The sequence below is a fragment of the Rhinopithecus roxellana genome, chromosome 5 (genome assembly GCF_007565055.1).
Source record: "Rhinopithecus roxellana isolate Shanxi Qingling chromosome 5, ASM756505v1, whole genome shotgun sequence".
Classification (NCBI taxonomy): Eukaryota; Metazoa; Chordata; class Mammalia; order Primates; family Cercopithecidae; genus Rhinopithecus; species Rhinopithecus roxellana.
Genome location: NC_044553.1, coordinates 171,126,546 through 171,140,165, shown reverse-complemented (window position 1 = coordinate 171,140,165; position 13,620 = coordinate 171,126,546). Strand labels below are relative to the sequence as shown.

The 13,620-nt window shown below is 40.9% G+C and overlaps 1 protein-coding gene across 6 annotated transcripts in view; it reads left to right on the top strand.

Annotated features, from left to right (window-relative positions):
- The window catches only part of MAP2K5 (mitogen-activated protein kinase kinase 5), a 268,775-nt gene that overhangs the window by 229,951 nt on the left and 25,204 nt on the right, over positions 1 to 13,620 (top strand). For all 6 annotated transcript variants that reach the window (XM_030930285.1, XM_030930283.1, XM_030930282.1 and 3 more), the window contains one exon: positions 2,147 to 2,192. In XM_030930285.1, the coding sequence (XP_030786145.1) occupies positions 2,147 to 2,192 (46 nt within the window). The remainder of the gene's footprint in view (positions 1 to 2,146; positions 2,193 to 13,620) is intronic.

The window sequence follows — 13,620 nt, the reverse complement described above, 5'->3', positions numbered from 1 at the left end:
ACAAAACCAACCGCAACTCCTTCTTAACTACGTTGGTCTCCTTTCCCTCCTTCACCAAAGTCCTCATTCTCCCAGAGTCATGTCCACTGCTGGAAAATGAATGGGCAGACACCACCGAAAGAAACCCTTGTGTCTGGCAAAGTAATGCTATCAGGATTCTTGCTAACCAAAATCATTGTGCGCCATCCCCTTCCCCTCCCACCGTGATCCGTCTGATGATGACGCTAAAGGGAAACCAAGAAATATTCCTTAATATAAATGTCAAGCTTTATCACCTTTTTGACTAAGTGTAACATGTTACCTCTTAATAAAAATGTCTCATACAGTTTATATTCCATAGAAAATATATGTGGGGAAGAAATTTTTCTCCCCAATTAAAAAAATTTTATTAACACTGTTTCTATTTATTTAAAATACTTATATAATATAGTGTAGCTTTTAAAAACTATTTTTACTCTGAAAACATTTTATTTCCAAAGCATGCCATGTTGGAAAAAAAGTGTACATATTGATTAAACACTGGAATCCTGAGCTGTTTTGAAGCTCCTTAATGATGTTAGAACCATTACCCAGAAATATATATCCCTCTTAATTTCCTTTACATGGAATTCCTAAAACACATGGTAATGTGTACCGTGTGTTTTACACATGGTAATGCCTCATTTTGAAATGCAAAAATTGAAACACAAACCATGCGATTCCTCTACTGCCTGGAGCGCCTGGTTTGGGCATCACCCTCTCTGCTCTGGAGGAGATGTTGGATTTGTGACAGGATCGCAGCGCTAATCTTATCTCGCTGTGTGGTCTGAGATCAACCTGGGGGTGGGGCTGGTCTGAGCAGCAGGGAGAAAAGTGGATAAGGCTTCACCTCCCTCCTGTCCAAAAAATTAATCAGCTATTATTTAAAAGTTTTATGGAGACAGAGGGAGGGATAACCTGTATTCAAATTTCCACAGATGTCAAGCCGAAACAGAAATGATAGTGGGTAATAGCCTTGTTTTCCCAAGAGATACAGCTACTTTGGAATGTCAGATTAGGACTGTTACCAACTCCACTGGCGAGACAGCTTGAATTAGTTGCTAATGGATGCAGTATTTGAGAGGTGCATATGGTTATTTATAGGGAAGGCAAATGTCCTCGATGTTATTAATGGTTCATAACTCCAATTCTTGTTTACCAAATGATCATTAAATCTGTTTTTAAAAAAGTATTGTCAGCAAATGCAGAGATTATATGAAGAGTTTTCTTCTTGCTTATTAGAAGAATGCCTTATATAAAGAAAAAAGCATCCGTGTGATTTTTCCAAGTGATAGAAGCAGCAATCTCTTTTCATGACTTTATCCCATGGACACTCTGAGTTTAGAACAAATACAGCCATCAAGTAGGCAGCTGCCCACAGTCACCTCCATCCCATGTGTGAGTGCTTCATCACATAGCTAAGTACATGTTACAGCTACTAATTATATCTAATGCATGGAAGACAAATATTTTGCATGAAGAATGTGATTCTTTAAGCAGCTTAAACAAATTTAGCTGTCCCACAGCGGTTTAATTAATTATCAACTTGCCTTGTTGCCAAAACAAATGCAAGTCAAGATAATCTACAGCAAGCCACTTGTAATTTTGTAGCATTATCTAGATTCCTGACCTGTTTTATATACTTCTTGTTATTTGGAGTAATAGTGAAAGAATGAGATGTATTCTCATTTGACTCTACAGTCATGTTTCTTTCCTTACTGTCTTATCCCAATTACAAAAAAAAAAGCATATTCTGTAAATTTAAGTTTGAAATAAATTGATAATTGAGTCAATAAGAGAATATTGCTGCTTTTTTCAAATTAACTTCAAAAGTAGAATTAGGATACATTTAGGTTAAATTCATTCTTTATTGTGTTGCAAAATATTTTTTAAATGAAAAAGTAAGAAAAAAACTTTTTGTTTCTTACTCATAATGTCCCCCAGAAATGTGATTAAGTAAAGACCAAAATAAAAGAAAGGGAATATATGCTAATACTTTGGCCGAGAATTGAACATGATGAATTTTGAAAACATTCAAATTCCAGTACAAATAGCCATGGGTAGAAATTACAGCAAAAATATACAAATGACACAGATAATATGAGCAGTTTTTTTCTCTCCACTATAGTATGCGAAAACAGCCAAAAGAAAGGCCAGCACCTGAAGAATTGATGGTAAGTGTATTTTTTTAGTTACATTAGAATTCTCAGTTACATATTTATGTTTAACATTCTGTTTAAAAGTCCAGAATGGAATTTAAAACAGCCATAGGCTCTGAAAAGGCAACATTATTTACTTCATTTGGGTAGATGTTTTTGAAGCTCATATCCTCAGATAATAGTTTTTACTTTTTAAAAACCCACCACCTTTTTGAAAGTTAATGCAGAACTCTTTTCATTTGCCTCATCAAGGGTCACAAACTTAATGTAGGTTACTCTTTATCCTCATTTGCTATTAAACCTTTTAGAATTCAGAGGATTGTTAACAGAAGATCATCAGTGCAATAAGTTTTTAGTGCAATTCTGCAAAAAATTTCTGAATGTGGCATGGAGTCCTCTTAGGTTCATGTAGAATGAAATCAAACTGGCTGCAAAAGATCAAGTTAATATGAATCTTTGGTCTTTCCTCAGAAAGAGACAGCTACAAGGCTGCGAGTGCTGTGTTCTCAGCTCCAAGGCAGCTTTCTTTGATTGCAAATGACAGTTTTTAGTCAAGCAGGGAGAGGAAGAGAGATGCTCCTAACAATTCCCAAATGGTCATTTATTTAGTGCAGATTGTTGATTTGACAATGCACAAGCTGTTAGAATAACGTTAGGATCGAGCATTAGTAAATAATAATTATAGTCTGTTCTGTCTAATGTTTTGCATACCATTCCCTGCCTTTAGATTTCTACAGTCAGAGCAAATTCCTACCAATTTTCTTTCACCTTCTTTAAACAATACACATTTTACAGATACCAGTTCAGAGGTTTTCATCCTTTGTATTCCAACCTAATAAACAGTTTCAGTGCCCCAACTTCTGTATAATATGGATTTCATCCTTGAATATAAAATAACAGTACATTTCCTTTTTGCATCATGACTGCTTTTCAGGAAGGTACTTTCCTCCTTCATGTTCCCTAGAGCAAAATCTCAGTTTTCAGGGTAGTTTCAAGTTAAAGATCACCCCTAAAAACCTCTGCAATTTATAACTCTGCAGGTTTCAGTGTCTAGAATAAACTGGTCTCTTTTTTTGGTCTCTTTGATGGTTGGAAAATTCTTGCAGTTAGTCACATTTGAGAAAACTTGGAACAGGTTCTAGAGATGGAGACCCATTTACCTTGTGTATTATTATGCTATGGCTGGATAGCTCAGCTATTAAAACAAAGGAATAACATTTCATAAAACAGATATTTGTTTGTAAATGCATGTTTCAATGCTACAATGAGTTGGCCGCTTATAAATAAAACATCTGCAGATCACACATACACCCATAAATGTATATGGATGTATATATTGGTAAGGAACACCAATCCAGGGTGGCACATCATAAAGACATAAAGACAAGGCTAAAGGGTGAGTACTTTCAGTGCCTTGAAAGCGAGTGATTGTGTGTGTGTGTGTGTGTGTGTGTGTGTGTGTGTGTGTGTGTGACAGAGAGAGAGAGAGAGAGAGAGAACATAGGTATTTAGATATATCTCTTTACAACTCTACACCCTGTTGTGTGCTGTCCCACATTTTTAATTAATAAATATCAATAAATCAATAAAATGCAATGAAAAATGTAGTCACAGGAAGCACCATTCCATACTTAATTTAACATTATTTCTAGTACTGCTCACTGTTTGATTTTAAATGAATGCATTCCCAGAAGTATAGCAGTGGTGAGGCACCACTGCTTTGGCAGGGCTCAGTGAGGAGTCAGGGAACAATAGACTATATGTGAAGCTGCTGTGGTCAGAGAGTGAGCCCTGCCTGGACTTTGGGCAAAAACTGGGCCCAATAGGGGATGGGAAAGAAAGTGGGTTTTCTTTTGTCTTAAGGAACCTGAGCCACATCCTAGGGGCCCAATCTTAAGGAACCAGCCTCTTTATTCCTTCCAGCATATTAATGGCTTTAATTTTTCCTTTTCTCTCCCCGCCTACAACCTATTTGATGGTGCTCCCATCTGGAAGCCGAGAGCCTCCTCTGGAATGCATGAACTGTAGAGCCCATTTGTCACTCTGGGTGGGGGCCTGTGCCTTTCACAAAAAGAGCAGTTTATCTCCCAAGCACGGTTACTCCAGCCAGCAGGGTACCAGCATGGGCTGCATGGGCCGCTTCAGATGTGAGGTCTGCAGGATTGTCAAGGTTTCCCTGTAGGCCTCCATTTCCAAATCAAAGAAAGAAAATAAGAGATGGGCAGCTGGAAATACTGGAAGTTATAAATTCACTATTTGGGAACTCTTATATGAACTCCAGATGTGACCTTGACCAGCAAACACAGCAAATCCCAACCTAAGTAAATTAGAATATAGGACTGGTGGGCCAGATCACCCTTACTCCTGGGTCTGGGCAATGCAGTGTGGGCACTTAGGTGATAGGGTCACTGTTTATACCAGAATACCCCTTATCAAGTCATAAAATCATCATCTTGGCAGTTTTTGACCATGTCAGTCTTAAAGATGAGTGTAAAACTCAAGGTTAGAATTTGGAGACCATTTAAATCTCAGTGTTAGAACTCATTTAGTTGTTTAGTTATTTTATGCCCTCCACTTTGTGTGGTTGTTCTTATGATGGTTTTCGGTTTTTATGTCCTAAGTGGAAGTATTTTAAAGTTGGACTAAGAAATTCATTTAATGCTCACATTTTGGGGAGGCCAGGATACATTTGAGCTGCTGTGGTTTTCTGGCATGTAGCCATTAAGCTACCTCAGAAGTTCTCTCAAAAGTTTTATCATCAGCATCTACATCATCCTAAGAGATCTCTGAACCCAGTAAATAATTGAATTTGGTAGTTGATAGACCACTGTGCACAGTCTTGTTCTAGAAGATATAAAGTAGAGGAAGCCACACAGATAGTCTTTTTGGGCTATAGTAAGTATACAGATAACTAGAATGAAGTAACTATTATAAAAGAACTGCAGAGTTCTGTGGAGATCCACTTGGGGAAATGAGGAAAAACTGGGTAGAGAAGGTAGCATTTGAAAGGGGCCTTTGGAGGATGAAGTGAATTTTAATAGAGACCTTTGAAGGGGCCATTCCAGGCAAAGAAAACAGGATGGGCAAAGCATAGGTATATCTCAGTCTCAGACATTTTCAGAGCAATGTGAAGCCTCTAGTGCCTGCTGGAACAGAAACCCCTTCGACATTAACCTGGTGGAGTTCAAATAGGCAACATATTCACCACCAGCTGGGCAATCTCTTAAGACATTCCACTTCTGTAGAAGGAACTCTGGAAACAGCACACCTATCCACATGGATCTTTTTTCTTGAGTCAATTACCTTGAATGGACTCCCATTCATGTATAGGGAGGTCCCTCATCCTTGAAAAGTTGTGACTTTCAACTCTTTAAGAGCCAATTGCAGAAATCAGAAGTCAGCTTTAAACCCTGCTTTAAAGGTAAAGTAAGCATGTAGGCAGCCAAGAACATTCAGCATGCCGACACCAGACAGGTAGAACCCCACCCCCACCTCCACCTCCACCTCCAATTATTTTCCTGTGATAATGATTCCATTATTAAAGAATCTGCTTTTAAATCACACTGCCGCAACTCACAGGAAAGACCTGTGTCAGTGCTGCCCCAGCTCTGTGAACTGGGACCAATAAACTTAGGGACAAATTTTCAGACAGTGGAGACCCTGAGGAGGTAGCAGACAGAATGCTCAGCAGGCTTCAGACAATGCAGGGATTCCATGGCTTATGTGGGAAAAAGCCAGCCCCTTGCCAGTCGGAAAGGATTGGTAGGACTGCAGCAAGAAGGGAAGTCGGAAAGGATTGGTAGGACTGCAGCAAGAAGGGAGACAGCAATAATGCAAAGATGGTAGAGAAATTTTCCCTTAATTGTCAGTAATCAAAATGAAAGATCCTAAAACATAAAAATCAGACCCTTAAACTCAGGAACAAAGACAGCTTAAGATGAGAGCATTAAGATGGGGGTTCAGGTTGGTTTTACTATTCAACTTCTGTGTTTAAATATTTTGAAATAAAAGGGATATGTGAGACATTACTGTATACACCATTCGCTTCTCTAAACCACAAGGAATTCCTTCTGAGGAATTAATCTTCCTTCAGAGTTATTTGGTAGCTAAAGTCAGGATGTGACTTAGCAGGGAGAACCTCCACCACGTTGCTTCACTGTATAACCTCAGCCAACTCCCCATCCCCTCTCCACTTCAGTTTATCTGCAAAACCGAGGGGGCAGCCCCTGACCAATGGTCTGTGACTTTAGGAAGTCAGAGCCCCAGAAATTACATCCAAAGTTATCTATGCATGTGGAGATGTGCCTTTTCATCCAAAAACAGGAATTCATGACTGTTTCATTTTTCAAAGGGGACCCTGACCCTCAATGATTGTTAAGCTCCCTTGCTTCTGCCCTTTAGAGTTACTTGGCCAGGAGCTGACTGTAGGGAGGGCGGTGTTCACTCCGCAGGAAACTGCCTGCTTGGGGGTGGGGGTGGGGTGCTTTCTGTGGGGTTCAGCAGGGCTTTGCACCAGCTGTCAGGCAGCCCTTTAACCTCCCTGCCTAGCCTGACTGTGGGCCTTAACTTGAGCAGGGAAAGTGTGGGCTGTGGGCACCCACACAGTTACAATTTGGGCTCAGAGTACGGTAGATCTTTCTATGCATTTAGAGTGTTTCCAGAAGCTTTCCATGTCTAAGCTCTATTTAATGGAATCTATGCATAGTAAGTAATCAGGTCAGAAGAAGCGGCATCCCGGTTTGAGATCAATCGCTGGCTAATACTTTATCTAGGCCACTTTATTATCTCATGCTGATCTGATTCCCATTCTCCCCCTCCTTTGTAGCATGCACTTCGGCTGTGGTAAAAGTACGTATCACATACATATTAAAAACATATACCCATTCTATCTGTATGTAAATGTGTGAGGCACAGCTGGATATTGCAGAGGAGTTTGATTTACTAATAGTTATTATCTGTTCTAGCTGTTCAGTGGCAGAGAGAATTTCAGAGAAACAAGCTGGCGAAGAAATTGTCTTTATGCTATTACTATACTGCTTTAGTAATTGTTTAAAAACATGGGTTTTCTCCTTAGGTTCTAGTAATGCCTGTTATTTTGTGCATTTCCTTGTACATTCCAGAGTAGGGCATCCTTTAAAGGCGTTTAGCATTTCCTCAGGTTTGGTTTTCAATCCAGGCACCTAAAAAGAAACACAGGATGCAGTTTGCAATTGAAATTTGACATTTTGCTTAGAAAGCAAGTAAATAGTGGCATTGGAAATACACCAAGCTGACGTGGGTCCAGAAGGCGGGGTATCAGTTAAAATCAGAATAGTACTTTTGGATTTTTTTCTTTCATGTCATCCTAGCAGCTGCAAACTTGAAGGCATCTCATTTCTCAGCTAAGCCTTTATGTATAAGAGGTGGTAATGTTTGGGGGCCAGTAAACACCAAACTGCTCTAGAAAAATCTGTTTAAACATTTAATTACTTGCTAAGAGATGTTAACTTAACTCCTCTAAATTAAATTGTCACTGGTAGCTTTTCTGCTTTTCCAAACCTGATTGTAATTACATTTTCAGATAGTATGGATGGTTGTTCTCTCAATTGATCAAGGTATATGATAAATTGCACATCTGCATGATCCTTTTAAAAATCTGGGTAACCATGATGTTAGATTTTTGTCTGTCCAGCACTCAAGTTCCAGTGTGACTTTGGGCTTCACACCAAATGGCTTTGTTTCTTTATTAGACCCAAATCTTCTGACCGCTATAAAAGACAAAATGCACTGGACAATTAAGAAGGTGATTTTATTTAGGCTATTGAAGTAGGGAGAGTGTTTATTACTGAGGAATGGCTCAAAGAAAAGGGAGGGTTCTGAGGTCTTATGAAGGCAGGTAAACAAGGGGGTCCCCAGCAAGTCTTAGGGCAGTCACGAGGAAAGATGGAAAAGGATCTTACCTCTGTGAGAGCAGCATGATCCTTTGTGGTTAGCAGAAGGATAGGGGGATTTCTTACCTGTTACTGCTTACTAGAAACATTGGGCTCAGATCAATTCGAAATGATCACCACATTCTACTAAACGTGCCAAAGATAAGTTTTGGTTTATTTTGGTCCGGGGCTTACCTGTGCCCTGAGCACAAATGTGAAGAAAGGTGCATTTCCATAGCGCCCTTAGAAAGTGCTCATCCACCCTGTGCTTGCAAAAATCTAAGCTTTTTAAAATATTAATGATGGTTCATAAATTGTGAACTTGAATGTAGTTCACTACAGATAGCTATTACCTGTGTCATATGGAGTGTGTTTTAAAATGAACCTTTAGGGCCAGACTCCTAATGTGTCTGGCCACTCATTCTTGTAAACATCATTTTGTTTTCAGTTGTTCATTTGGAGGTAGCTCATTAGCTATGCCACCCAGAATTTGCAGTGAGAAATACTGGCTGGGATTGTAACTTCAACTGAATATTTCCATCATGCACAAAAGTCATCACAACAGCAAGGGGGCCCAGCTGATAACCATGGGTTTTTTTTTTAAGTTCTGAAGACCATTAAAATAATCTGTTTGTGTCTGCTTATAAAGAGGAACCAGCCGGGCGCGGTGGCTCAAGCCTGTAATCCCAGCACTTTGGGAGGCCGAGATGGGCGGATCACGAGGTCAGGAGATCGAGACCATCCTGGGTAACCTGGTGAAACCCCGTCTCTACTAAAAAATACAAAAAACTAGCCGGGCGAGGTGGTGGGCGCCTGTAGTCCCAGCTACCCGGGAGGCTGAGGCAGGAGAATGGCGTGAACCCGGGAGGCGGAGCTTGCAGTGAGCTGAGATCTGGCCACTGCACTCCAGCCCGGGCGACAGAGCGAGACTCCGTCTCAAAAAAAAAAAAAAAAAAAAAAAAAAAAAAAAAAAAAAAAAAAAAAAGAGGAACCCACTAGTAAAGAAGTTGATTTTACCTTTTTAATTGCACATAATTACAACGGCAGAATCACTGTCTGGATACTTGAGATCGCACTAAATCAGACAGCTTTAATTTGAATTTTTGATGACACATTAGCACTTCAGCAAGAACAGAGAGATTATAACCCTAAGAAAACAGGCTTTGTTTTTCCATAGATGTGACCACTTAATCTTTTCACAAGACTTTAGCAGATAAATATGTGTGTGTATGTATATGTCTTTATATACATGCACATAGCAAGCGAGATATAGATAAAGTCTGTCATTCCTTGATCATGGTGATCTGACAGTTTTAATTTCCCAGTTAAGCATAACTTTTTTCCTCCATCAGTCAAGTCAGATCTCTTAGTATAGTGATGACTTGCCTGTTTAAGATTATAGTTATTTGAACTCATGTCTGTAATGCCTCTTTCGTGTTTTATTGGACTGTCATCTTCCCAGTACCTTGTTTCAACGCACAGTGAAGCTGTGTAGCATTCATTGAACACAGGAAGAGTTTGGTTATCTTGGATGAGTAAAGTGGATCAGTCGGGCTGCTCTTCAGTGCCATGCCAGATTCGCAGCAGCTCGCAGCAGTGGGGAGGCTAAGGTGGGTCTTTAAAGTACGTTACACATTAGTCCCTCATTGGCCATGACTCAGCTCATTAAAAGTTTCTGTTATTTGAGTGGTGCCCTCAGCCTAAAAGAACCTCCTCTCCCCTCCCTTGGAAAGTCTTGGTCCTCCTCCCTGCGGCTTTTCCCTACTCTTCGCCTTCACAGTTGTGTGCTCCCTTCTCTGAAGCCCTTCAGCATGTATTGTGTCTAGGTTGGAGCAGCATCTAATTGTATCTTCATCTTATGGCCACAAGTTAGTCCATGTAGTACAGCAGCTCTCAACCCTAGCAGCTCATCAGAGTCACCTCAGAGGTTTAAAAGGCAAAACAAAAAAATGCCTGGATCCCAACCCGGATCAAAGAAGCTCTGACCAGGGAGCAGGTAATTTTTTTTTTTTTTTTTTTTAACCTTTAAAGCTCTCTAGGTGATTACAAGGACAGCCAGAGGGGAAACTCACTGGTTTAATACCTTTTTTCTTCCACTAGATTGTAAGTTCCTTGAAGGAGGATCATGATCTTATAATTCAGTGCCTATCCTAGTCTGCTGTCATTTAGGCAAAACAGTGTTGGTTGCACATGCTATTCTCTCTAATCCAATCCAGTAAAACACTGTACAGATAAAGTAAACACTGAACAGATAAAGACAAACAAGACATATATCTGGTTCTCCAGGAACTCAGAGTAAAGCTGAAGAAACCAATCCAAGAACAAGCAATCCCTGGACATTACAGTATGCAGTGTAAATTAGGGTGGCCACACTAGAATATGTGGCCAGATAAAAAAGGTTTTTGTTTGACTTCCTGCTAAGAGAGATCATCTGGGTTAGAAAATTTGGTGCCAAAATAATAAAATTTCTAGGATATTGCAATATTTGAATATTGAATATTTGAATACAGGGATAATATCCAAAACATTTAACAACCAGTATAGCATGAGGATTACCAATCAGAACCAGCTCCAGTGTTTAGCCATCCCACTCTGGATGTATGGGCAGAGCTAGGAGGTGCTAACCAGGTGGTGATAGGCAGCACGTATGATCTTTGGCATGCATTCTGACCACTTGAGAATTTACCTCAAGCAAGTAACTCCACATCCAGAGGTTATTAGAGAGCCAAAACCTAGAGGAGACCTCCTGGCTAGCACCATCTTTGCCTGTTAGATTGATGACAGGGGACCCAAAGGTTTTTATCTGTCTGCACATCAGATGCATGCCACCCACTTCCCAGCTCTTGGGAATAACGGATTCAGTTGAAAAAGACCAGAGACATTCAGCCGTTTGTGGGAGAAATATAAAAGGATCCTAAAGCTAGTCCCTGGGATTTGGGAATTGTTGTTGAAGGTAGCAAAGTTGTTTTCCTTTGAGTACACACCGATAAATGGATGCAGTTCTTAGCAATTATTAACCAATCTAACCAGGAATTTTAAGAGCTGGGGAAAATATTAGAAAGCTCCTATTTACAGTTGTACCAGCTGGATTTGTTTAATGGGTTGTTTGCTTTTTAATTTGTAGCAGTTTTGAGAGAGACCTTTGGGGATTATGAGTCTTGTGGTTTCAGATACAGAGTTATTTGAGGGGCAAAATCTGCCTGCAGATAATTTGAGGTTCACTTGGCCATTTAGAGACTACAGAAAGGCAGTGGAGACATTTGGGCCTACCGTCCTCTATTTAATTTTCAAGATTAGAATTAAACATTAGGCCTTGGTCTACCGAGAGACATTTGCTGGAGCGTGGACTAGTTTCTTTCCAGTATCCTGGTTTACCGTTTCTCTGTTCTCTTCATATAAATGGTCACTGATTCTGAAGTAGGAGAATAGGTACCATTCATTTATTTGTGCAAAGGTTCCCTTGACACAAATGAAAATGGAATTTTCAAATGTAACCCGATTAACTCTTAATTGTTAGCCTGTGTGTGTCTTAGCTTCCTCAGAAGGCTTCTGAATGGCCTGCATCTCTTTCTAAATTTGAGGGGGAGGGGGATTCAATTAATAGCAGGACTTTCTAATTGTGGGATTGGTGTGGAGTTGACAAAAATTTGTATAAATAGGGTACATTTTTTCCACTTAAGAGGGCTGTGCTGAAACATTTTTAATTGGATTTTCATGGTGATTGACAGCATTTGATTATGACAGTAACTTTATTTGGCTGGACTGCTTTAGCCTCTTGTTCAGATTTTTCCATCAAAGCTCTTTTTTCTCCTCTGAATCCCCAGTGGAGCAGCAGTCATTGTGGAAGAGCCTTTTAGCACCTTTGTTGTCGCCATCCCTGGTGATGATTGGGCCCAGCTGGTAGTAGATAAGAAAATGTTCCTTTCACAAAGAGGCAGTGTCTCCCGCCTCTGCAGTTTCAATAATTTTAAGAGCCCCCCAAACCTGTTGAGGATTAGAAGTAGCTTTAGATGTGAAATGAGTGTTAAGTATTAGTAATCGGGAGATTAGGGCCCCAGGGACAATGAGAGATAAACAACTGCAATTAAGGCAAATCTGCCGATGTAAACAAAATTTAGCAGAAACAGATGCCCTAACCATTTTGGGGGATTGATTTGAGGGCACCGAGGAATCGATTTTTGTCTTGTTTACACTTTCAAACCCCTGTGATATACTGGAAGGCTAAATATTTCATACAGCCTGATTTTAGTTAATTTTTTTTTTCAGCGCCTCACAGTAGGTGCCTCTCTTCTCACAGTGACCAGGCCTGAGTTTATTCAGCATTCACAGGGAGCAGCTAATTGTCTATGAAGGGCCCCCGTGTTTAAATGGGCTTGACAGGAATTTAAATTTTGTTTCAATCAACCCCTGTGCTCACAGCCTGCTCCAGTTTCTAATTTTTAAATTAAACATGACTTTTTTTTAAGCCACAGCTTTGCCTCTGGAATACTCTTGCTGTAACTCTGGGGAAGGCAGATCGGCAACCCTGGAATGCTGGTTTATGCAGGGCCTGTGGCACCAGCTCTGCATTGGAAAGTCCTTTCTCCAAAACAAGACTTCCTCCCCCCGTCAGGGAGGTCAGCAGAGCTTCGGCTGGGCGCTGTCTCCTTCCTGCCTTCAGAAATGGCCCCCTTTTCAGATCTCCTGTGTAGGCAGCAGTGCTGCATCATCTGGAAAGTGGGTTAAGCACCAAAGGAAGGTGTAAGGATGGCTTTTAGGGGACCGGCTGAATTATAACCCCCTGCACGTCTGGTGCAGATTTGTATTTCAGAAGCCTTTTCTACTGTTGTGAGAAAGGGAGAGAAGCCGATGTGGGAATCACAGAGGTGCATTTCAGTCTGCACTCACCATTTTTATGTCTTAGCATCCACTCTGTGCCCAGTATCCTGCCTGACGCCGAGGAGGCAGCATGTCAGCCCCAAGTCCCACCCCCCAGCCAGCTCACAGTCCAGTGAGGAAGGTGAGGGTGGACACAACCAAGCACAGGATAGAATGCGAGAATCGCCAGAGACCCTCCCTCACCTTCTCCTCCCACCTTCGCCTACCCATTCACCTCAGGCCACTCCTGTGGAGTCCTGTGCTCCAAACTCTGGCAGTCCCCAGACGCGTGAGGCATCCTCACACAGTCATGTCTTTGCTTGTGCTGTTTCCTCACCGCCAGATGGTGAACTTCTACTCCACCTCCGAGACCCAACTGGCACAACCTCTGTGAAGTTTTCCTAAGCGTGCTTCAGTTGGGTTGAGGACTTCCTTTTGCATGTCACCCTTCACCCTAATACTTCTATTAGTGCACTCCTCGCACTTGTGGCAGCAACTTGTGGTAACAGTCAATAAAGGAGACCACAACCCCTCGAGGAAGAGATCATGTCTTATCTTTGTATCCTTGTATCCTTAGCGTCTAGCGTCAGTCTCCAGCCTGAGTAGAATGCTCAAATAAATGGTCATTGAATTAAAATGATATGAATTTAACAGGTGAAATGAATTTCCATTAGGGG